The sequence below is a fragment of the Peromyscus californicus genome, unplaced genomic scaffold (assembly GCF_007827085.1).
Source record: "Peromyscus californicus insignis strain IS unplaced genomic scaffold, ASM782708v3 Scaffold_8__1_contigs__length_139910024, whole genome shotgun sequence".
NCBI classification, from domain to species: domain Eukaryota; kingdom Metazoa; phylum Chordata; class Mammalia; order Rodentia; family Cricetidae; genus Peromyscus; species Peromyscus californicus.
This window is the reverse complement of record NW_026294606.1, coordinates 103805325-103827138: the sequence shown is the minus strand read 5'-3', so window position 1 is coordinate 103827138 and position 21814 is coordinate 103805325. Positions and strand designations below refer to the sequence as shown.

General features: G+C 48.1%; 1 protein-coding gene across 2 annotated transcripts; it reads right to left on the bottom strand.

Annotated features, from left to right (window-relative positions):
• Positions 1 to 792: 792 nt before the first annotated feature.
• Nqo1 (NAD(P)H quinone dehydrogenase 1) lies at positions 793 to 19674 on the bottom strand. 2 transcript variants are annotated; one of them, XM_052728709.1, is made up of 6 exons: positions 19303 to 19598; positions 10282 to 10449; positions 10082 to 10212; positions 5763 to 5876; positions 4490 to 4591; positions 793 to 1693 (listed from the first exon to the last, which is right to left on the bottom strand). In XM_052728709.1, the coding sequence occupies exons 1-6, from the start codon at positions 19307 to 19309 to the stop codon at positions 1388 to 1390; spliced, it is 828 nt and encodes a 275-aa protein (XP_052584669.1). In that variant the 5' UTR covers positions 19310 to 19598; the 3' UTR covers positions 793 to 1387. The 2 variants fall into 2 exon arrangements, with proteins under 2 accessions (XP_052584669.1, XP_052584670.1); XM_052728710.1 differs by lacking the exons at positions 4490 to 4591; positions 5763 to 5876 and having other exon boundaries at positions 19303 to 19674.
• Positions 19675 to 21814: the final 2140 nt, after the last annotated feature.

The following is a 21814-nucleotide window of genomic DNA, read 5'->3' as shown; positions in this document are numbered from 1 at the left end:
AGCTACTTCCACAACACACATGTATACACACACACACACACACACACACACACACACACACACACACACACACACACACCAATGTTAAAATTATTCACCATAAATAATAAGACCCACAACTTTATCCCCCAAATCATGAGATCCAAATATGAGTGAATTCTCTTAAAATGAAAGTCATCATCAGGGCTGGAGAGATAGTTTGGGAGCTAAAGAGCACTTTCTGCTCTTGGAAAGGACCTGTGTGGTTTCTAGCACCCACTTCCAGGGGCTTACAGGCACCTGTAACCCTAGCTCTGGGTGACTGAAGGCCCTCTTCTGACCTCTGTGGGCACTTGCACTCACATGTCCACAAACCCTCAGGCAGACATGCCTATAATACACATAATTAAAAATAAAACATCTCTAAAAATACGAAAGGAATGTCATTGATTTCACAATATTATAGAAAAACCTTCAAGACATTTGGATAGATGAAACTGTTTTGGTGGAAGGCTATGGTTTTTTGCTTTGTTTTGGCATTTAGGATTTATTTTATGTGTGTGGATGTTTTGCTTGCATATGTCTGTGCACTGTGTGCATACGGTGCCTGCAGAGACCAGAAGAGGGCACTGGATCCTTTGGAACTGGAGTTAGAAACAGCTGTTAGCTTCTATGTAGGTGTCTTAGCTGGACGCTGAACCCAGGTCCTGGGCAGGAGCAACAAGTGTTCTTAACGGCTGAGCCATCTCTCCAGCTCAGCAGGGGGCTATTGTTTTTTAAGTATTGAAGGGCTTAAAGGCTTGTACCACCATGCCCTTGTGTGTTCATTTATTTCTGCAAAAAATGAATTCGAATAATGAGACAGAGACCTGTTTTAGTATTCATTTCCCAGGACCTGTGTGTGCTGTGTACAACACCGAGAAGAGCTGGAAAGAAATCCCCCTGGGAGGCATGTCAGTCAGTGCACAGTAATTGAAACCAGGATGTATCATAAACAGGCTTTAGCTTACTAACTGCTAAGCAAGTCAGTCCCTCAGCCATTATTTTCTTTGAGCAATTCCCCTCTGCCCTAAACCACAGAGAGGTAATTAAAAGAAACAGATCTCTGGAGAGTTAGATGCCATGTAGCCAGGGCTAGCCCTAAGAAAGGGGTTATATTGTGTAGATGACCTAGAGGAGTATCTTCCAGCCCTCCTGCTCCATATCCCAAGGAACCTGTGGCACCTAATCTGATTTTGGTCATATTGCAGTCATAGCCATACACTCGATGATAGAACTATCCAAAAGTGTATGTAGTGAACCTACTTCTTTTCCTATCTTTGTGGAATAAAGGAAAAAGCAAAAGAAAGTCAGACAAGCTGGGAAAAAAAAAACTAGGTTTAGCTACATGTTCAGGAAAAAAAAAATCTTATTTTCTAGCTTTGATCTGGTTGTCAGCTGGAATGGACTTGCCCAAGTGATGGCCCACAGAAAGGCCAAATTTATTCTTTTTCTGCTCCTCTTGAACCTCTTTTTTCAGTAAGAATCCTGCCTGAAAATTTAGATCAAACAGGCTGCTTGGAGCAAAATAGAGTGGCGTCTCATCCCAGATAGCCTCCAGGCGCTTCTTCCAGTCTTCCAGGATCTGCTTCCGAGCATCTGGTGGGGTGTGGCCAATACTGTACACCAGCTGGGGTTCCAAGACCTGGAAGCCGCAGAAATGCAGAGTGCCGCTCTGCAAGACACAGAACACAGAGCTAAGTCGCAGGAGCAGTCTGGCAGGCTGTACTGTAAACAAGCATCAGAAGTTGGTCTGGGGGCTGGAGAGATGGCTCAGCGGTTAAGAGGGTTAAGAGGCTGTTCTTCCAGAGGACCTGGGTTCAATTCCCAGCACCCACATGACAGCTCACAACTGTCTGTAACTCCTGTATCTGACACCTTCACTCAGACATACATGCAGGCAAAACACCAATGCACATAAAATAAAATAAATTATTAAAAAAAAAAAAAGAAGTTGGTCTAGGGGCTGGAGATCTGGCTCAACCATTAAGATTTGCTGCTCTTTCAGACAACCCAACATTGGTTCCCAGAACTCGAGTGGAGTGACTCACAACCAACTGTCACTCCATCTCTAAGGATTGGATGACCTTTTCTGGACACCTACATAAATGTAGCATACACACACACAGAGCAATAAAATAAATAGAAATCTTAAAAAAAATAAATAAACAAACAAAACCGTCTAGGAGCTGGAGAGAGGGCTTGGTGGTTAAGAGCACTGGCTGCTCTTCCAGAAGACCGGGGTTGGGTTCCCAGCACCCACATGGTGGTGTCCCACCTGTTCCAGGAGATCCAATGTCCTCTTCTGGCCTCTGCTGACATAGCATACACACGGTATACAGACACATTCAGGCCAAACTCATAAAATAAAATTTAAAGTTTTAAAAATCATTTTTGTTTTTTGAGACAGGGTTTCTCTGTGTAGCCCTGGTTGTCTTGGCACTCACTCTGTAGACCAGGCTGGCCTCGAACTCACAGACATCTTCCTGTCTCTGCCTCTCAAGTGCTGGGATTAAAAGCATGCCCTACCACTGCTTGGCTAAATGTTTAAAAATCTTGTAAAAGGGTGATCTGGGCTTGCCAGTGAGAGACAGTCCAGTCCGACCTGAGGTGCCCCGGGGAGTTGTTACAGTTCCTTCCCTTCCCTTCCCTCCCACCCTTCCTGTCACCCCATTTAGCCTTCTTGGTGGAGCTTTCCTTTGAATGAATAAAATCTTGGAACTGTGCCAACCTGGATCCTCTGCCAAAAGAGCCGGAAGTTCTATTACATCAGGGAGAGTGCTTGCTCCTTGGCAATGGCTCTGCCAGGGAGAGCATGTCGATGTGCATTTTTCTGCCTCTCTGCATGGTGAGCTCAGTCTTTACAAACGGTCCTTCTAATGCCCGCCTCACTCAGTGTCTTCTCCAATCCCCCTTCTTTAGAGGATGGCATCCTCAGGGTCCAGTGACCCCAACGCCCACGGCTAAGGCAAGCTGGATGAACTCAGTTTTTTTTGTTTTTTGTTTTTTGTTTTTGGTTTTTCGAGACAGGGTTTCTCTGTGTAGCTTTGCGCCTTTCCTGGAACTCGCTTTGGAGACCAGGCTGGCCTCGAACTCACAGAGATCCGCCTGGCTCTGCCTCCCGAGTGCTGGGATTAAAGGCGTGCGCCACCACCGCCCGGCTTTTTTGGTTTTTCGAGACAGGGTTTCTTTGTATAGTTTTGGAGCCTGTCCTGGAACTCACTCTGTAGACCAGGCTGGCCTTGAACTCACAGAGATCCCCCTGCCTCTGCCTCCCGAGTGCTGGGATTAAAGGCGTGCACCACCACTGCCTGGCAATGAACTCACTTCTTAACTTGTCCTGGGGAGCCAGATACGCTGGTTCATGCCTTAAATCCAGTCACCCTAGGCTTACATTATGAGACCCTGCTGCCCCTCTTCAAAATAAGTTTTTTATTTGTATTTTATATTCATTGTAGGATGTATGTCTGTGAGGGTGTCGGATCCCCTGGAACTGGAATTACAGACAGGTGTGCGCTTCCATGTGGATGCTGGGAACTGAACCCAGGTTCTCTGGAAGAGTGGCCAGTGCTCTTAATCACTGAGCCATCTCTCCAGCCCATGACACACTGCACCACACCGGACCACCACACCCTTTAAAAAAAAAAAAGAAAGAAAGAAAAGGGCTGGAGAGATGGCTCAGTGAGGAAAGGTACCAGCCTTGCAGGCCTGATGGAGTGAGTTAGAACCCAGAACCCACGAAAAAAGTGGACGCAGTGGCATGAATCTGCAATCCCAGCATGCCATGTCAAGATGGGAGGCCGGGACACGAGAACTGCCCAGAAGCTCACAGGCCGGCTAGTCTCGACTACACATACCGGGACAGAAAGAAGAGAACCCCAGCATCGAGAAGGTGGAAGGCGAGAACTGACTTCCCAAAGTTGTCCTCTAGCGCCCACGTGCACACACACTTTTTAAAAGGAAAAACCATGGGGCTGGAGAGATGGCTCAGCGGTTAAGAGCACTGACTGTTCTTCCAGAGGACCCGAATTCAATTCCCAGCATCCACATGACAGCTCACAACTGTCTTTAACTTCAAGATCTGACATTTCACACAGGCATACATGCAGACAAAACACCAATGCACATAAAATAAAAATAAAATAAATTAAAAAAATAAATAAAATAAAAGGAAAAACAAAATGTTGTTCTGGAGCGGAAGATACAATTCCAGGAAGACTGGGGAGCCCAAGGCTTTGGCTCCACACGCTGAGGGGCAGGTGCACATTGGTTAAGAGAGACTGACCATGTACCCCAGCGGCCTAGGTCATCTATGTCATAAGCTCCTGAAGGAAGCATTGGGTAATGCTACGCCGTTGCCAGGCCTTCCTCCTCACACCTCAGGTCAGTTTGCGATTTCTGTCTGGAGGCTTGAACTCCAAGGAATGCTCAGCTAACAAACTCCCCTGGAAGTTCACTGACAACGAGGTACCTGAATTGGCCAGAGGATGATGTTCATGTCCCCGTGGACACCCTGAACAGAGTACATGGAGCCGCTGCCCCCAGTGGTGATGGAAAGCAAGGCCTTCTTATTCTGAAAGAGAGAACACGTGTCACCCTCCTCTCCTGGATCCCAGTGAGTTAATGAACAGGGCTCCAGGGAGAGGCGCTATTATTTCAGACTTCAGCTCCTCTGCGGCCTCAGCGTGACTCTGCACAAGTTCCAACTGTGGCTGTGACTGGCATGTGGCTGTGGATAGCCCTGACTGCGGCACAAACCAAAAACTCACTTAAAACATTAGGAGATGGTCCGGCGTGGTGGCCCAGCACTCGGAAGGCAAAGGCAGGAGGATCTGTGAGCTTGAGGCCAGCCTGGTCTACAGAGTGAGTCTCTGTGTCAATTTTTTTTAATTTAAATAAATTAAAAAGTCACAAGATTTTTCTTTTGCAACTATTTGGCCTCCAAACAACAAATGCCTTTTTTAGTTATTTTATTTTTCCAGGCAGGATGTCATGTATCTCTATGTAGCTGAGGATGACCTTGAACTCCTGATCTTCCTGACTACTTCTCAAATGGGATTTTAGGTGTCCACCACCATGTCAGTAAAATTTTCATTTTATTTTTACTACGGAAAAATCTCAAACGTGAAGAGAAAAACAGCACAACGAAGTATCCACGGAACATCTTAAAGTCTGGTTTTATCTAGCCTTCGGCGCTCATTGATCCCCTCAGCACCGACTTTTTTGTTTTTCCTGGAATACTTTAAAAACAAAGTCCGAGGGCTGGTCACGTAGCTTAGCCGGTGGAGGGGCTTACCACCAAGACTGACAACCTGAGCCTTAGCCCTCAGTCTGCAATCCTCTGACCTCCATATACACACTGAGGCCCATGCATGCCCCTCCCACATAAATAAATAAATGGGGGACTGGAGAGATGGTGTAGGGGTTAAGAGCACTCACTGCTCTCCAGTCAACCCAGGTTCAATCCCCAGCACCCACACGGTGACTCACAACTGTCTTGTAACTCCAGTTCCAGGGGATCTGACGGCCTTTTCTGGACTCCTTGGGCACTGCACACATATGGTACACAGACGTACCAGCAGGCAAAACACCCATATATGAAAATAATAAGTAAATGTAAAAAAAATCAAATGCAAAACATCATTTGATTTATAAGAGCTGTACAATGCATCCCTCCCTGGACTTAGAGTCCAGCTGTGCTCTCAGGGCAGAGTCTACCCAGGAAATACCCAAAGTTTACCTACCCGGAAAGGCCCCTTGTCATACATGGTGGCATACGTGTAGGCAAATTCTGCGACGAGCACTCGCTCGAACCAGCCTTTCAGAATGGCGGGCACTCCAAACCACTGCAGAGGGAACTGTGGGTCAGAAGACAGCCAAGGGGTCAGCTCAGGGCACTCCCCTGCCCTCCCTTTCTCCCTGGCCAGGAAGAGTTCACTTGCTGAACAACTGTCCACAGTGTCACCACAGGCCCTTCCCCCTTGTCATTCCCACAGGGAAAGTTAGCACTGTCAGAGGAACGGGAACCAGGGAAGTGCCTCGCTGCCTTAGTATGAACTACTTGGTGAGGCTGGGGCTGCAGGACCTGCTGAATGTCAAGAGTTTGAGGCCAGCCCGGATAGCACAACACACACACACACACACACACACACACACACACACACACACACACACACACACAAACTGGATGCGGTAGTGAGCATCTGTTATTCTAAAACTCAGGAGGCGAAGCCAAGATATTGAGGATTTAGGGCCAGCATGGGCTACATACCAAGACCATCTCAAAAAAGCAAGAAAAGAAGAAATGTAAGAGGACATAGTGGCAAGCACACACAATCCCAGCAACTCGGGAGGCTGAGAAATTCTGAGTTCAAGGCTATCCCAGGAAGCATAGTGAGACTCTGTCTCAAAAATAGTCCTAGCACTCAGGAGACAGAGGCAAGTTGATCTCTGTGAATTTGAGGCCAGCCTGGTCTACAGAGTGAGTTCGAGGTCAGCCACGACTGTAAAGGGAAACCTAGCCTCAATAAATAAATAAATAGAATAAATAAATAAATAAAAATACAAAAATAAAAATAAAGGAAACACAGGGCTAGAGAGATGGCTTACAAGTTAAATAAGGGCACATACTTCTCTTCCAGATGACCCAGCACCCAAGTTTAGTAGATCAGAAATCTAGTTCCAAGGGATCCAACACCCACTTCTGGTCTCCACAGGCACCTACACCTACATACACATACCCACTCACAGATACACAGCCTACATAATTTAAAAAATGTATTTTCCTGACATGGTGGAACACACCTTTAAACCCAGCTCTCTGTGAGTTCTATGACAGCATGTTCAACATAATGACTCCAAGCCAGCCAGAGCTACACGGAGAAACCCTGTCTCAAAACAAACAAACAAAAAAACTAAGGAAAAACATATTGTAGTACCTAACTCAAAATAATAAGAAAAGAGAAAATCCTATCCTTGATCTTGGTTCTCTCTCTCTCTTTTTTTTCTCCTAAAAACTACAACCGTTGGCTGGGTGTGAATACAGTCTCATGCAAATAAGATCCATTTCCATGAAATCCAACTGGTAGCAAAGTCTAAGGAGTAAGGACTGCAGGCGAGTTCGCCTCAGTGAGCAATGACTGAATATTTTCCCAAGAGATTGTGTTAGCAGGCATCCTCCCAAGACGTGGCTCCCTTGTGCACACAGATCCACACCCCTATCATCTAGAACAAACAAAGCCACTCAGAATGTAGAGCACCGGCCACTGTGATTGAGTTTATCAGGTGCCCCATGAGAAAGTCTTATCTGGGGTACTGTTCAGTGACAGAGCACTCGCCTAGCAAACAAGTATTCACCCTGGCATTCATCCCCAGCACCTCAAAACTGCATCGTATCCACCCTCTGGTCCCAATAAAAGTGAAGAAGGGTCTGCTCAAGTCTTTACTCGAAACATGTTCAAAGCTCATGAACACGTCCAGGAGGAAAACCAGGACAAAGAAAGAATTTGTAGGGCTTGGAGACATAGCTCAGTCAGTAAAGAGCTGGTCTCACAAGCATTAGTGCCTGAGTTCAATTCCCAAGCACCCCTGTAAAAAGCTGGGCGTGGTCTCACATGCTTCTGATTAGATCCCAGAGAGATGGGGCGGTACAGACAGGTGGATTCCTGGGCTCTCTGCTAGCTTCATTGGTGAGCTCCAGGCCAATGAAAGACCCTGTCTCAAAAGAGATGGTTGGTATTCCATCTTCTGGCCTACACACCTACATCCCAACCAACCCACGAACCAAAAATAAAAAAAATTTTTAAAGCTAAACAGCTTTCTCCCATATTCCAAGGATCCTGACCCACAGCAAAGGGCTGCAGAGGTCACAGATGTTGTTTGATTTTAAAGACATAATCTCTCTTTTTTATTATTATTAAGAAATTTTCTGTTCATGTTACATACCAACCACAGATGCCCTGTGAAGACACAGTCTCTTAAACTGAGCATGGTGGCGCACACCTTTAGTCCCCGCACTCAGGAAGCAGAGGCAAATGGATGTGTGAGTTCGAGGGCAGCCTGGTCTACAGAGTGAATTCTAGTACAGCCAGGGCTACACAGGGAAACCCTGTCTCAAAAACAAAAACAAACAAAAAGACATAATCTCACATAGACCAGGCTAGCTCTGAACTTGCTAGGTATGTAGCTAAGGCTGGCCTGTGTTCACTTCTCCGGTGTTAGGATTACTGCTGTGTGCTACCACACTCAGCTTGGAGGTCAATTTCATAACTGGATGAAAACAAAAACAAGATTGGCCGGTGGTGGTGGCGCAGGCCTTTAATCCCAGCACCCGGCAGAGGCAGGAGGATCTCTGTAAGTTCCAGGCCAACCTGGTCTACAGAGTGAGTTCCAGGACAGCCAGGATTGCGTCTCAGAGAAACCTTGTCTTGAAAAACCATAAAACAAACAAACAAAAAACCCCAAGACTGATGCTGGGTCCGGTGCGCTTACACTTCCCTTCGATGTGCTGTTGGCAGCTCACGACCTGCTGCAGAGTCTTTCACAAGACTGAAGGCAGTGAAAGATGGAAGATAAACCTGAGGCTCACACAGGTGCCTCCTATGTCTAAACCACGGTGACTCGGAGACAAGAACTGGAAGACACTCCTGTTGCTCCCTCGGCTGCACTACAGTAAGATGTAGAAGCTATCCTGTGTGGTGCAGTGCTAGAGTACCCGCCCAGCATGCACGGAGACGTCCCTGAGTCTGATCCTCAGAACCACATAAACTGGGTGCTACGCGCCTGTAACCCCAACACGGGGTGGGGTGGAGATGGGGCAGCAGGCACACATAATCCTCACGTCATCTGCTGATGGTACCGTTGCTTCAGGGAGAATACCCCCCCCCCGCCCCCCCGCAGGGTCAGCCATGCTGCCTGCTGCCCATACACGAAAGTCCCTGTCACCCCACACACCGTCTGGGATACAAAAGGAGCAGAAACACAAACTTTAAGAGAGCCCACAGGAGAGTCCACTAACCAGGCACACTGGGGAGAAAAGTCGGGGACTTCTGTGTCATCCTCTGGGCCGGGTTCCTACATGAAAGTGTAATTAAGGCGGTGGTGGCACATGCCTTTAATCCCAGCACTCAGGAGGCAGAGGCAGGTGGATCTCTGTGAGTTCGAGGCCAGCCTGGTCTACAAAGCGAGTTCCAGGAAAGGCGCAAAGCTACACAGAGAAACCCTGTCTCGAAAAACAAAAACAAAAAACAGAATTGTACATTTTTTAAAAAAAAGAAAGAAAGCATAATTAACCCTGGCGCTCAGGAGACAGAGGCAGGAGGATCAGGAGTTCCGGGCCATCCTAAGCTACATAAGCCAATCCTGTCTCAGAAGAGTGTACCAGGGCTAGGTATGTCGGCACACCTATACTCCCAGCACTCAGGAGGCAGAGGCAGTAGGATCACTGGAACTTTGAAGCCAGCCTGCTCCACATAGTGAGTTCCAAACAAGCCAGGGCTGCATAGCAATACTGTGTCTCCAAAAACCAAAGTTAGGACTGGTCAGCAGATAAAGTCACTTGCCACCAAGCTCAATGACTTGAATTTGATCCCCAGGACTGCATTGTGCAAGAAGAGAATCAGCTCCTGATAGTTGTCCTCCAGGCGCAAAGGGTGAGTGTGCCCTCGTGCATGCTTGTGCACACACACACACAAATAAATAAGCATAATTTAAATAAATACACAATATAGAATTGGAATTCCCCCAGATCCCCTACCCTAACCATTATAAAAACCCTGCTTGATTGCTACTCGGGGTCTCTCTTGCTCAGCTTCTGCATCAGATGGATGGAGAGACCCGGGTTTAAACTTGTAAATAACAAGACTCTTTGCTCTTGCAAAATAAACAAACAAATAAATAAATACACAAAGCCCAGGCAGCCCAGCTGCACACCATCTGTGACCCTATGCGATACCACCCTCTGACTGACATCATTTATTCAGAGAGAATGCAGAGTGACAGGTCTAGGGCAGTAAGAGCAAACACCCCAGACATTGCTTTCTTATGATTTCTGTCCTAGCCATACCTGAAATATCACGAGGTCAGCAGCTTCCAACTTTTTCTGTTCAGCCACGATATCTGGGCTCAGGCGGCCTTCCTTATATGCTAGAGATGACTCCGAAGCGTACTGAAAGTTCTCAGAGTCCTTCAGCTTACCTGTGGGGAGGAGAGAGGGGTTGAGGCTGGGCCACAGGGTCCACTGTCAATGAGAGAGACAGTTCTTACCTGTGATGTCCTTTCTGGAAATGATGGGGTTAAAGTTCATAGCATAGAGGTCAGATTCAGCCACCTCCCAACCCTTCTTCTTCAGAGTCTCCACGGCAGCCTCTTTCATGGCGTAGTTGAACGATGTCCTCTCTGCATGGGCCAGTACAACCAGGGCTCTTCTTGATGCTAAGATAGAAGGTGAGACATGGAAGGAAAAACCCAAATGGGCTGAATGAGTCTCTTGTCTAAAATGCTTGGGACCAGACCTTAGTTTCCACTTTAGTTCTTCCGATTGGGGAAGAGTGGCTAAGATTATCAGTTAAACAGCTCTAATCTGAAAACCAGAAGTTCGGGCTGCTGAGATGGGCAGCAGGTCAGGGCATTTGCCGCCAAGCCTGATGACCTAAGGCCAATCCCCAGGACCCACATGGTAGGAGAGAACCTGCTCTGAGGTTATCCTGATCTCCACACGGCTACGTAGACACACACACACACACACACACACACACACAACGTGAATAAATGTAATTTATTCATCTTTTAAAATCTGAAGTCCAGAGGGCTCCAAAATCCAAAATATTTTGAACATCATGTCAACACCCAAAAAACGTTTCCAAAAAAGCCAGGTGTACTGGCATCCCCCTGCCCCGCTTAATTCCAGCACTCGGGAGGCAGAGGCAAGTGAATCTCTGAGTTTGAGGGCAGCTGGGACTACACAGGGAGACTCTGTGCCCCCCCCCCAAAAAAAATCTCATTTATTTATTTTTATTTTATTTTTTGCAGTTGAAGAAAGGTGTTCATTAGGGGTGAAGAAACACACAGACACACAGAGAAAGAGGCCCTCAGCACTGTGGGAGGCTGTGGGTGGGGTGGGGCCTCAGAATGCCTAGAAACCCCGTCCGAAAAATGAAAGAAACAATTAAGGCTGAGAGTGTAACTCATGGCAGAATGCTTGCCTAGCTCCGGGCTCCATCCTTAATACTAATTTAAAAAAAAAAAAAAAAAAGCTTCGGATCTTAGAACATTTCTATCTAAAGATCTAAGGTTTTCCATCTGTACCAGCCAGCCAAGCTTCAGCAGCTAGAAGCCAGGGAGGCATCACAGGGAAGAAGTGGTAACTGATAGGTTGTTGGAATCCATCTCTGTCTTAGCTCCCTTACTGTTCCGTTGCTGTGAAGAGACACCATGACAGTTTCAGAAGGTCAGTCCATGATCCTCATGGTGGGGGCGGGGTGGTACTCATGACACTGGAGTGGTAGCCCAGAGCTACGTCCGTCCTGATCCCTGATCCACAGGAAGAGAGACGGCAACACGGCCTGGCTTGGGCTTTTGAAACTTCAAATCCTCAGTGACACACTTCCTCCAACAAGACCATACCTCCCATTTCTTCTAATCCTTCCAAATGGTGCTGCTCCCCAGTGACTAAGCATTTGAATGCATGAGCCTATGGGGGCCATTCTTATTCAAACCATCACACTTACTGTTGCTATAACCGAACACCACAGACCGGATAGATTTATTATATATGTGTGAAGGTGTATTTGGTTCACAGCACTAGAGGCTGGGAGGAGGCTGCACCTGGTGAGGGTCTTCTTGCTGGTGGGAACTCTGGGGAGTCCTCAGACAGTGCTGGGTAACACACAGTAAGAGGGAAATTCAAGACAGAGCCACACAGCTTCTTACAACCCCCCACTCAAAAACAATCTCTCCACACACTAATCCACAGTTCTGGGAGTGGCTTAGATCATTTCTGAGGACAGAGCTGTTGTGACCCAATCACCTCTCACTCCTGTGAGGGAAGGCCTCATGTAGCCCAGGCTAGCTTCAAATGCACTGTATAGTACAGGATGACCTTGAACCCCTGATCCTAAATCTACCTCCCAAATTCTGGGACCTCCATGTCTGCCCCAATCACCTTGTTAATGCCCCATTTAATTCTTACTCATGATATCTCACCATAGTAATCAAATTCCAGTGTGTGTGTGTGTGTGTGTGTGTGTGTGTGTGTGTGTGTGTGTGTGTGTGTTTACACATGGGTACATACATACATATATGTGGAAGTTACCAAGTAGGCTAGGCTGGATGCCAGTGAGCCCCAGGGACTTTCTTGACTGTTTCCCTGACCCTGAGATTATAAGCACTTGCCTTCTTTTTAAACCTGGGTTCTAGGGATCTGAACTCAGGTCCTCGTGCTTGAAGGCAAGCACTTCATCGACCTCGCCGTTGAAACCGCAGCACCGTGTCCAGTGCAGCCATAAATGAAGAGCCAATGAATGAGGCTAGGCGTGCGCTTATTATGATTTGAAGATGAAACGCCCCCCACCCCCAAAACTAGGTTTAGTAGTTTGTGTCTGTAATCCTAGCACTTGAGAGGCAGGTGCAGGAGGATAATAGGTTCCAACCCAGCCTGAGAGGCGAGGCTGACCCTGTCTTTAAAAAACAAGTCCCTACCGGGCGGTGGTAATACACACCTTTAATCCCAGAGGCAGAGCCAGGCGGATCTCTGTTAAGTTCGAGCCAGCTGGTCTACAGAGCGAGTTCCAGGACAGACCAAAACTACATAGAGAAACCCTGTGGGGTCGGGGTGGGGTGGGGGGTGGGGGGGAGGGTGGGACCAAACCAAGTCCTTACAGGCAGCAGGTGGTGCTACTTCAGAAGGTGGCGGAACTATGGAAGCAGGGGTTTAGGGGACTGGGTGGGGGTGGGGCTGGCTGGAGGAAGTGAGTCCCTCAGGGCATGCCTCTGAAGAGTAGATTTGGCTCTCTGGCCGTTTCTCTCCTTGTCTGCCAAGAGATGAGGAGCTTCTACCACAAACTCCCGGGTCTCCTCTGGTCGCAGCTATGAAAAGTAACTAATAAAAAAAAAATGGAGGGCTGGAGAGATGGCTCAGAGGTTAAGAGCACTGGCTGCTCTTCCAGAGGACCCCAGTTCAATTCCCAGCCACCACATGGTGGCTCACAACCATCTGTAATGAGATCTGATGCCCTCTTCTGGCCTGAACACTGTATACATACATAAATAAATCTTTAAAAAAAAAATGGAAAGAGGGAGTGCCGGGAGGATGGCTCAGTGGTAACGCTGTCAAAGCCTGGTGACCCAGAGATGATCCTCAGAACCCAGGTAATGGTGGGAAAAAACAAGCGACAGTGTTGTCCTCTGACGGTTACACCACACACCACACACACACCACTGTATAATAACAAATAAAATGAATTTTGAAAATAAAAATGAGAGGATAGAAGAGGACGGAGGGAGAAGAATAAAGAAAGAATTCCGAGTCCGTGAGAAATTAATGTTGGCAGATTTAATTGACCACCTCTATGAAAATAAAGTGATCTCCCTAGAAAATCAATATAAAAGTACCCTTGTCAGGGATAGTGGTTAGGTTACAAAAAGGCCCTCTGGGTGCTGTCAGCATTATTTCTTGGGCTGGTGTTAAATAACTTTGTTTAAGGATTTACTTTTCGTGTATCTATGTGTAATTTATATGTGGGTACCCCTAGAGACCAGAGGGGGGCGCTGGATTTCTCCAGAGCTGGAGTTACAGGTTTTTGTGGGGTGCCAGACTTGTTAGATGTGAACTCTGGTCCTCGTGATTACGCAGCAAATGTTCTTAACCCAATCATCTCTCTAGTTCTGAGCTTTTTTTGAATTATTCCACAGACAGAAATAGCTTCCAGGGTAAAGACCTAACTGCTTGTTTTGCAGCTTAGCTCTAAAACACACCAGAAATTACCGTCAGCACCTCCAGCTCAACTTCCGCTTTGCCTGCGTCTCAGCGGAGCGCACATATCTAAGGGCTCAGCATCTACTTCCTGTAGGTCCTGGGGATTGAACCTGGAGCCTCACACCCTCTACTACCCAGCCAGCCTCGCGGCCACAGCGCGGTTCTGCCAATGCCGCTCGGTCCCTCCTCTGGCGCACTTCCAAGAAACAGATGGGCTCATTATTCGATGAACCCTGAACCCCGGAGATTCTTGCTCCTCCCTCTGCACCTGTGTTTAATTTCCACTTCCATTTACCCCCTGGAATGCTCATGTCAGCAGAAACCAACCTCCCAGCTGTGCCTCAACTGTTAACTGGGCATCTATTAGGTATAGTAGGAGCTGAGGGCGTGGCATACGTTACTGTGGAGTCTAAACTTTATGAAAAGTGATTTTTGGCCAGGTATGGTGGTGAAAGCCTTTAATCCCAGCACTTGGGAGCTCTGTGAGTTCCAGGACAACCAGAGCTAGATAGAGAGACCCTGTCTCAGGGGAATCAATAAATCAATTTTTAAATCACATCTAATTCTTTTAACTTATTGGTTTTATAGATATGAGTGTTTTGTTTGCATATATTGCCTGTGCGACATATGCATGCCGGGTACCCTCAAAGGGACGGGAGCTTCAACAGTTTTGAACTCCCCTGTGAGTGCTGGGGATTGAGCCCAGATCCTCTGCAAGAGCAGCCAGTGCGCTGAACCAGTGAACCACTTCTCCAGCCCCATATTTTTTGTTTGTTTTGTTGTGGGTTTTTTGTTTTTGGAGACAGGGTCTCAATATGTGGCCTTGGATGCCCTGGAGCAGCTTGTTTACACACACCTCAAACTTATAAACGTCCATCTGCCTCTAACACCCAAGTGCTTTTAAGTTACATTATTAATGTGTTCAGACATATATGAGAGAGAGAGAACTTGCAGGAGATGGTTCTCTCTTTCCATGCGGGTCCCAGAGATGAAGCTCAGGTCATCAAGCTTGGTGGCAGGTATCCTTATCCAAGGAGCCATCTTGCCAACCCTGACTCTAAACTCTGGTAGCTGTCACCTGGAAGCTCTCAATTTTGGACTGTCGCCTGGAAATGGACTGCTGCCCCCATCAGTTGCCCCAGCATTCATCCTGTTCTTGCTTTCAACCTCCCGACAACCCGGACACTGGTGTGCTTCCTAGGCTCTGCACCGGGCCTCACAGCTTCATGGATGCCAGCTCAAGAGACCTGAGTGACCAGAGAGGCACCAGAAAGAGGATGTTCTTGCAGAGAGAGCTAGGAGCATTTGTTTTGTTTTGTTAGAGTTATTTGTTTGTCTTTGCAACAGGGTCTCACTGTGTAGCCCCAGCTGGCCTCACTACAGAGACCTGGCTGGCCTTGAACTCACAGAGATTATCCACCGGCCTCTGCTGTTATTTTTCATTTTAATTTTCTCTCTCTCTCTCTCTTTGGCTTTTCAAGACAGGGTTTGTGTAGCCCTAGCTGTCCTAGAACTCGATCTATAGACCAGGCTAGCCTTGAACTCAGATCTGCCTGCCTCCCATCTCCCAAGTGCTGGGATTAAAGGCCTGTGCCACCACTGCCCGGCTAATTCATATTTTAAAAAACCCTGTGTCCTGGTTACTTTTTGTTCACTTGACACAAACTACACTTGGGAGGAGGGAGCTTCAGCTGAAAAACTTCCTCCATCAGACTGGCCTAGGGGTATGTTTATGGGATACTTTCTTGATTAGTGATTGATTTAGGAGCATCCAGCCCACTGTGGGTGGTATCACCCCTTTGCAGGCGGTCCAGGGTTGTGTAAGAAAGTGATCTGAGCAATCCTATGCACAGCATTCCTCCATGGCCCCTGCTCCAGCTCCTACCTCCAGGTTCCTGCCTGATTCCCTCAATGATGGACTGTTAGCTGGCACTGTAAGACGGAATAAACCCTTTCCTCCCCAAGTTGCTTTTGGTCAGTGTTTTGTCACAGCGACAGAAAAACCAAGTAGGACTGAAATTGGCATCACAGTGGGTGGGATTGTTGTTCTGATAGACCTGACAGCGTTGTTCTGTTGTTTGGGGTTTTTTTGTTTGTTTGTTTTTGGGGGGTTTTTTTGGTAAGGATTGTGGAAGGATTTTGGAGCTTCGGACTGAAAAAGCTATTGAGCACTCAGAGTTTAATGAGCTGTTGTGGGAACTTGGAAGGTGAGACTGCCCAGAACAGTGTAGACGGAAGGCTGGTGTGTGTGGTTTCAGAGGGAAGTTTGAGAGTCCCTCAAAGACTCTAGCAGGACTGTTTTGTGACGTTTTATGTTGAGAATCAGCGGTTTCTGGTCAGCTGAGGAATCGACTGTGATTGACAGGAGTCCAGCACCACCCACGTGAAATCTTTGCTTTCCTGGGACAACCGATGCTGGACAGTTGGGGCTGGAAAATCAGCTGTGACTTGGTAATGTGTAAGCGTCACCCAGGTGGTACTGGTTTTGAAGGCATAAAGGGGTCATGGAGAACAGCGGAGGCCTGGCACTGTGCGAGGCCAGGAGAGGCCACCGGTGAAGGTGCAGCCTCAGTGGCAGGAGACCCCAGGATGCTGGAGATACAAGGACTGTGGGACGAGCACCGAGGAAGTGGCGGGTATAGAGCAGAGCTGGCCTGGAGGCAGGAGACAGGCTGCATGAGCTGCAGGTGTCGCAGCTACAGAGACAGGACTATCAAACTCTCTGGAGTCCCAGATTTCAGACCCAAAACTGTTTGCACAGTTGGAGGCTGTTTTTGCTTTGATCTGATTGTACCTGTGCCCTGATGCCTTCCTCTCAGAATAGGAGGTATTTAACTGGCTTTTGACTTTCCAGGAACCTGCAGTTAAGAGACTTTGGATAGTTTATGGAAACTTTGTTGTAAAATATTGAAAATATGGAGTGTAGCTTTTAAAAGGTGGGCTGTTTACACTGTCATAGTAACAGGAAATCTTGGGGACATGAAATAAAAAGGGTATGGTTTAATAGTGACGTGTCTATTTGCCAAGTGGACAAGGGGTCAGTTGGAATTGCCTCCATCAGACTGGCCTGTGGCTAGTGGCGGGTGGGGAGCATTTTCCTGATTAGTGATTGATGTGGGAGGGTCAGCTCATTGTCCTTGGTGTCACCCTGGACAGGTGCCACTGGGTTAGATAAGAAAGCAGGCTGAGAAAGTCATGGAGAGCAAGCCAGTAAACAGAGTTCTTCTGCTTCAGTTTCTGCCTCCAGGTTCCTGCCTCAGTTTCCCCCAGTGATGAGCTATTACCCAGAACTGTAAACTGAAACACAGCCTCTCCTCCTCACGTTGCTTTTGGTCTGTTTTATCACAGCAGCAGACAGCCGACGAGGATGCCTGTGTTACAGCCTACGGTTGCCATCTTTTTTCTGTTTGGGTATTTCTGTTAATCTCCTACAAATTAAATTTAGTCAGGCATGGTGGCACACACCTGTAATCCCAGCACTGGGGAGAGAGGCAGGAGGAGCAGGAATTCAAGGTCAGCCTAGACCAAGTTGAGTCAGAATCTAGTCTGGCCAAAACGAGCAAATGGGCGAGTGAATAAACATTCAAGTGAACCACGGGCACGGGGGTGTAAGATAACGTAATATGCACGGACTCCGTGCCGCTGCGGTTCCAATGGAGGGCTCCTGGAACCTTTATCCCCCGTGGATAAATAGAGACCGGTACACTGTGGGAGCCCGTTCTCGGGTTCCTTGTGGCTTTACCCAGCAGGTCCGCATAGAGGATGATTAAGACCACGGGCCTGAGTGCAGGTGTCTGAGATGGTCTGCACTTGGCTGTGCTGGGGGAGGAGGTCATTTGCTCCATCCCTTGGCGTCTCTATAAAAACCCTGGGGCAGAGACAGTCGGGGACCGTTGGAATAGGTTCCAGGCCCTCTCGAGGTTATCCTTTATTTTATATCTGTTTATCTCCGCAAGATTCTCCTCAATAAATCCTTCTAATATTTCCTGATGCTCACACTCAGGAAAACCCTGGGGAGCTGTGGGGCTGGTGGGTAAACGCCCCACAGTACACAAAGGGAAAACAGCAGACAGTCTTAGCAGCTGTTGAAAACTCTCCGCTGCTGTCTCTCCCTGCAGCTCAAGGTAGAGCTCAGAGGATCCTCTCAGCATCCACCTGCTACCCGCACGCTTTCAGCAAGGGCAGACCCGGAGTGAATCTGTGCAGGCTGCAGTAGTTACAGAGGGAAAGGAACTACAGAAAGGTAGACTCCTGCCCCAGCTGAGGAAATGCTGCCGGAACCTTAGTGCTGAGCCAGCCCCTGTGGGGAAGCGCTTAGCTCTGGAGGCTAGTTGCTCAAGAAAGCGGTTAGGTACTGGACAAGTGTGGTAGTGAGGTCCAAGGACCCCCTCCCATACTTACCCCTGGGATGATAGCAAAGAGGGGAGACTGTCACGAAAATAGAGCAAATAGCAAATCAGATTTCCCCCTCCAGGGTCACAGTGGAAACTCTCCAGGGCCAGGCAGGCTGGAGTTGGGTCCCAGTGCTGTTACACTGCTTCCCAGCTCCAGCCGGTCCCCCATCTCCACACCTTCCTGTTTTCTTCCAGCAGCTGACAATCCCTTTTTCGTTTTTTTTTTTTTTGTTTTTGAGACAGAGCCTCTCTCCTAATATGTAACTCTGGCTGTCTTGGAACTTACTGTGTAGACCAGGCTGGCCTCGAACTTAAGAGATCTGCCTGCTTCCGCCACCCAAGTGCTGGAATTAAAGGTGTGTGCCAAGCCCAGCAAGAGTCCCTATAAATTGCCTCTATTTTTTAATGTTCGCAACTTATTCCCAAATGTTTAAATACTCTCTGGCCTAGGCTGGGGGTGTGCACAGAGCTCAGATGGTAGGGTGCTCCCTAGTATGCACAAATTCCTGGTTTCAGTTCAGTTCCCGGTGCCCTATAACCCAGGCGCGGCAATGCACACCTACAATCCTGGCACTCAGGCAGTGGACACAAGCGAACCCTAAGTTCAAGGCCGTCCTTCGCTATGCAGCAGTTTTAAGGCCAACCTGGGATACATGAGGCCCTGTCTCTAAACAGGCCAAACAAGGTGCCAAAAGTGGCCAGCTCTGTTAGGGAAGGGATGCTGGAGGGGCAATGCTCTAGTTACCCTCTGGTGAGGCTGGGCTGCAGAATAATCTGCGTCTCTGGCTAGGAACAGAAGCTCCCCTTCCTGAGATTAGTCAAGGCTCATCCAGGACCCTAATCACTTCACTGTTCACTCACAGCAAGCCCCTGAATCATCCTCGGGATGAATTTGGCTGGAGTTGGAGCTGCACTCACCCTCCATGGCTCTGGATGTTGAGGGCGGATCGTAGACCCAGACGCTGACTGGCTGAGCAACTGGTTGCCCGGACGACCCTGAAGAGTTACGGAGAGATCCGTTGGGGTGCAGCTTAGGATAGTGTAAACCCTGCCGGCTGAGCACTCGGAGGCTTTATATCTTGCCTACCCGGCCCACTGAGTGGGGCAGCCTGCGAAGGCGGGGCTGGATTCCCAAACCCAGAGGCGCTGGGCGGAGGATACCAAGTTACTCGAAGGGAGAAGCAGTCTACGGCTGGAATAGGACTCCTGCACACGGAAGTCAAAAGGGTTCCTTGGGAGCCAGGGAGTGAGAGGGGATTTGAGGAGATGGGTACACATGGGGTAAATTCAACTGTCCCCTGTCGGACCTCCTAGGTACAAAATGGAAATTTCCAAAAGAAATTACCCAAGCTTTGTTGGACCTGCCTGCATATCCCGCCTGTGTGGATTATTCTTCACTCAACCCTGGGAAGTTGCTTTTGCACGCAAAGGGCAGGGTGGGGCTGGCAAGGAGCTGGCTCAGGTTTTGCCAAGTCACTGTGACTCTAGACTGAGCGCTCAGAGGCGTCTGGATGAACTCGGTTCTTTATTGCAGCGCTCTGAGTCTGTCCTTAGAAACTCCACAAAAACTGCCCCCGGGTATACACCTGGGTCTCCTTAACTCTGCCCCTGGTGGACAGGTAGCCGAGAACTGATCAGTATGGCCAGCCCTTCAGGAAGCTAGAGTGAGGCTGGCATGGGAGACAGCAGACATGCGGAAGTATTTGTATAGCCAGACAGGTGAAACTGAGTAACTTTACACAAAGATTTACATCAGAACATAGAACAAAAAGATTTTAAATCTCTGTAAGTAATAAGTATGGTTGTGGGGCATGCTGGCACATACCTTTAATCCCAACACACAAGAGGCAGAGGCAGGCAGATCTCTGTGAGTTCAAGGCCAGCCCGGTCTACATAGTGAATTCCAGGACAGTCAAGGCTACATGGCGAGACCCTGTCTCAATAAACAAACAAACAAACAAACAAACAAACAAACAATTTTTTTTTAAAAGGTGAAGTCATCCTACAGAACAAAAAGAGATGGACTGCCAGGAAGTCAAGTAAAGGGGGGCTGGAGTGATCGACTCTGCTGTTAAGTGAACTGGCTGCTTTTCCAGAGGACTCTGCTTCCCAGCACCTAATAGGGCTGCCCACAACCAGTTGTAACCCAGCTTCTTCATCTGATCTCCATGGGAGATAGGGTCTATTAGGTCTCAAACCTCGGATCTAACAGATCCAACCTCAGGCTAGCTGAGGTGCCTATTTAACAACAACAATAAAAAAGCAAACCTAGGGACTGGAGAGATGGCTCAGCAGTTAAGAGCACTGACTGCTCTTCCAAAGGACCCGGGTTCAATTCCCAGCACCCACATGGCAGCTAACAACTGTCTGTAACTACAAGATCACACAGACATGTGTACAGGCAGGATACCAATGCACATAAAATAAAATTTAAAAAAATTTTTTAAAAAAATTAAAAAAAACCAGACCTAGCCACCAGGTTCTCCCAGCATCCCTCCCTCAGTCCTGACCTGGTACAGGGTATGGCTGGCATACCCTGCCCTCTACCCTAAAAACTCCAGCCCAGGGGCTGGCTGCTCTTACCCCAGCGGTTCTTCCCTATATATATATAATCCAGCCATTTTGGCTACACTGATCCTTTTTACCCTTTGCCCTCCTGGCCTCTAGATCTCCTCCTCCCTGCCGTTTTAAAATGATAGTGGCGCCGGTTACCGTGCGGAAAGGTCATGAGGGACAATCCACGACAAAACCCAGTATCAGAGCTTTATTAGGAGGAGGGAAGTGGGCAAAAGAACCAGGCCTGGGGAAGAAGCACGTGCAGAGACAGAGAGACAGAGATAGTGGGGGAGGAGAGAACAGAGAAGCAGGAGGAATCTGTGTCCGGCTTTTTAAGGATTCCCGTGAACCTGCGCAGGTAGGCTTACGGAGCTACGACACGCATGCATGCTCTGATTGCGTGACCACACCGTGCGCATGTAATCACCAGCGTGCACTGATGACTTAAGACCCATTGCTGAACTGCTGAACAACTGCTGAACTGCGCATGTGCGGCCATGCAACTGGAGTGGCGGCAAAATCCTAATCCCTCTCAATGGCCTGGCTCAGGGTCCTGTTCACTCTGGACTCTCTCAGATGTCTCTGCCTCTGGCTATGCTCTCCCTTTTATCTACAATAAACCTCCTCCTCCACCATACCTAGGAGCAGTCATGTCTCCTTTTATTTCTTTTTTTCTTTCAGGATCAGCAGTTCAAGTCGTCCTCAGTTTCAGATCAGGGCGTGCTTTTCTCTAAGTCACTCCATAGTGTATAAAAACAGCGGTACTTCAGGCTGGGCACTGCCCTAGTAGACTCCATTTTATAATCCACAGACTATAAATGATTTACTCCTGGAAATAGAAAGGACACATCCTTAGGTTTATTGGGGAGACTTT

Bases quoted from the DNA above. Each gene is read 5' to 3' on its own strand.
- Nqo1 (XM_052728709.1), bottom strand. The intron at 4,592-5,762 runs GTAGGTAAACTT...TCTCTCTTTCAG, and splicing joins ATGACAAGGGGCCTTTCCGG to AATAAGAAGGCCTTGCTTTC. The intron at 1,694-4,489 runs GTACCTCGTTGT...TGTGTCTTGCAG, and splicing joins TCATCCTCTGGCCAATTCAG to AGCGGCACTCTGCATTTCTG.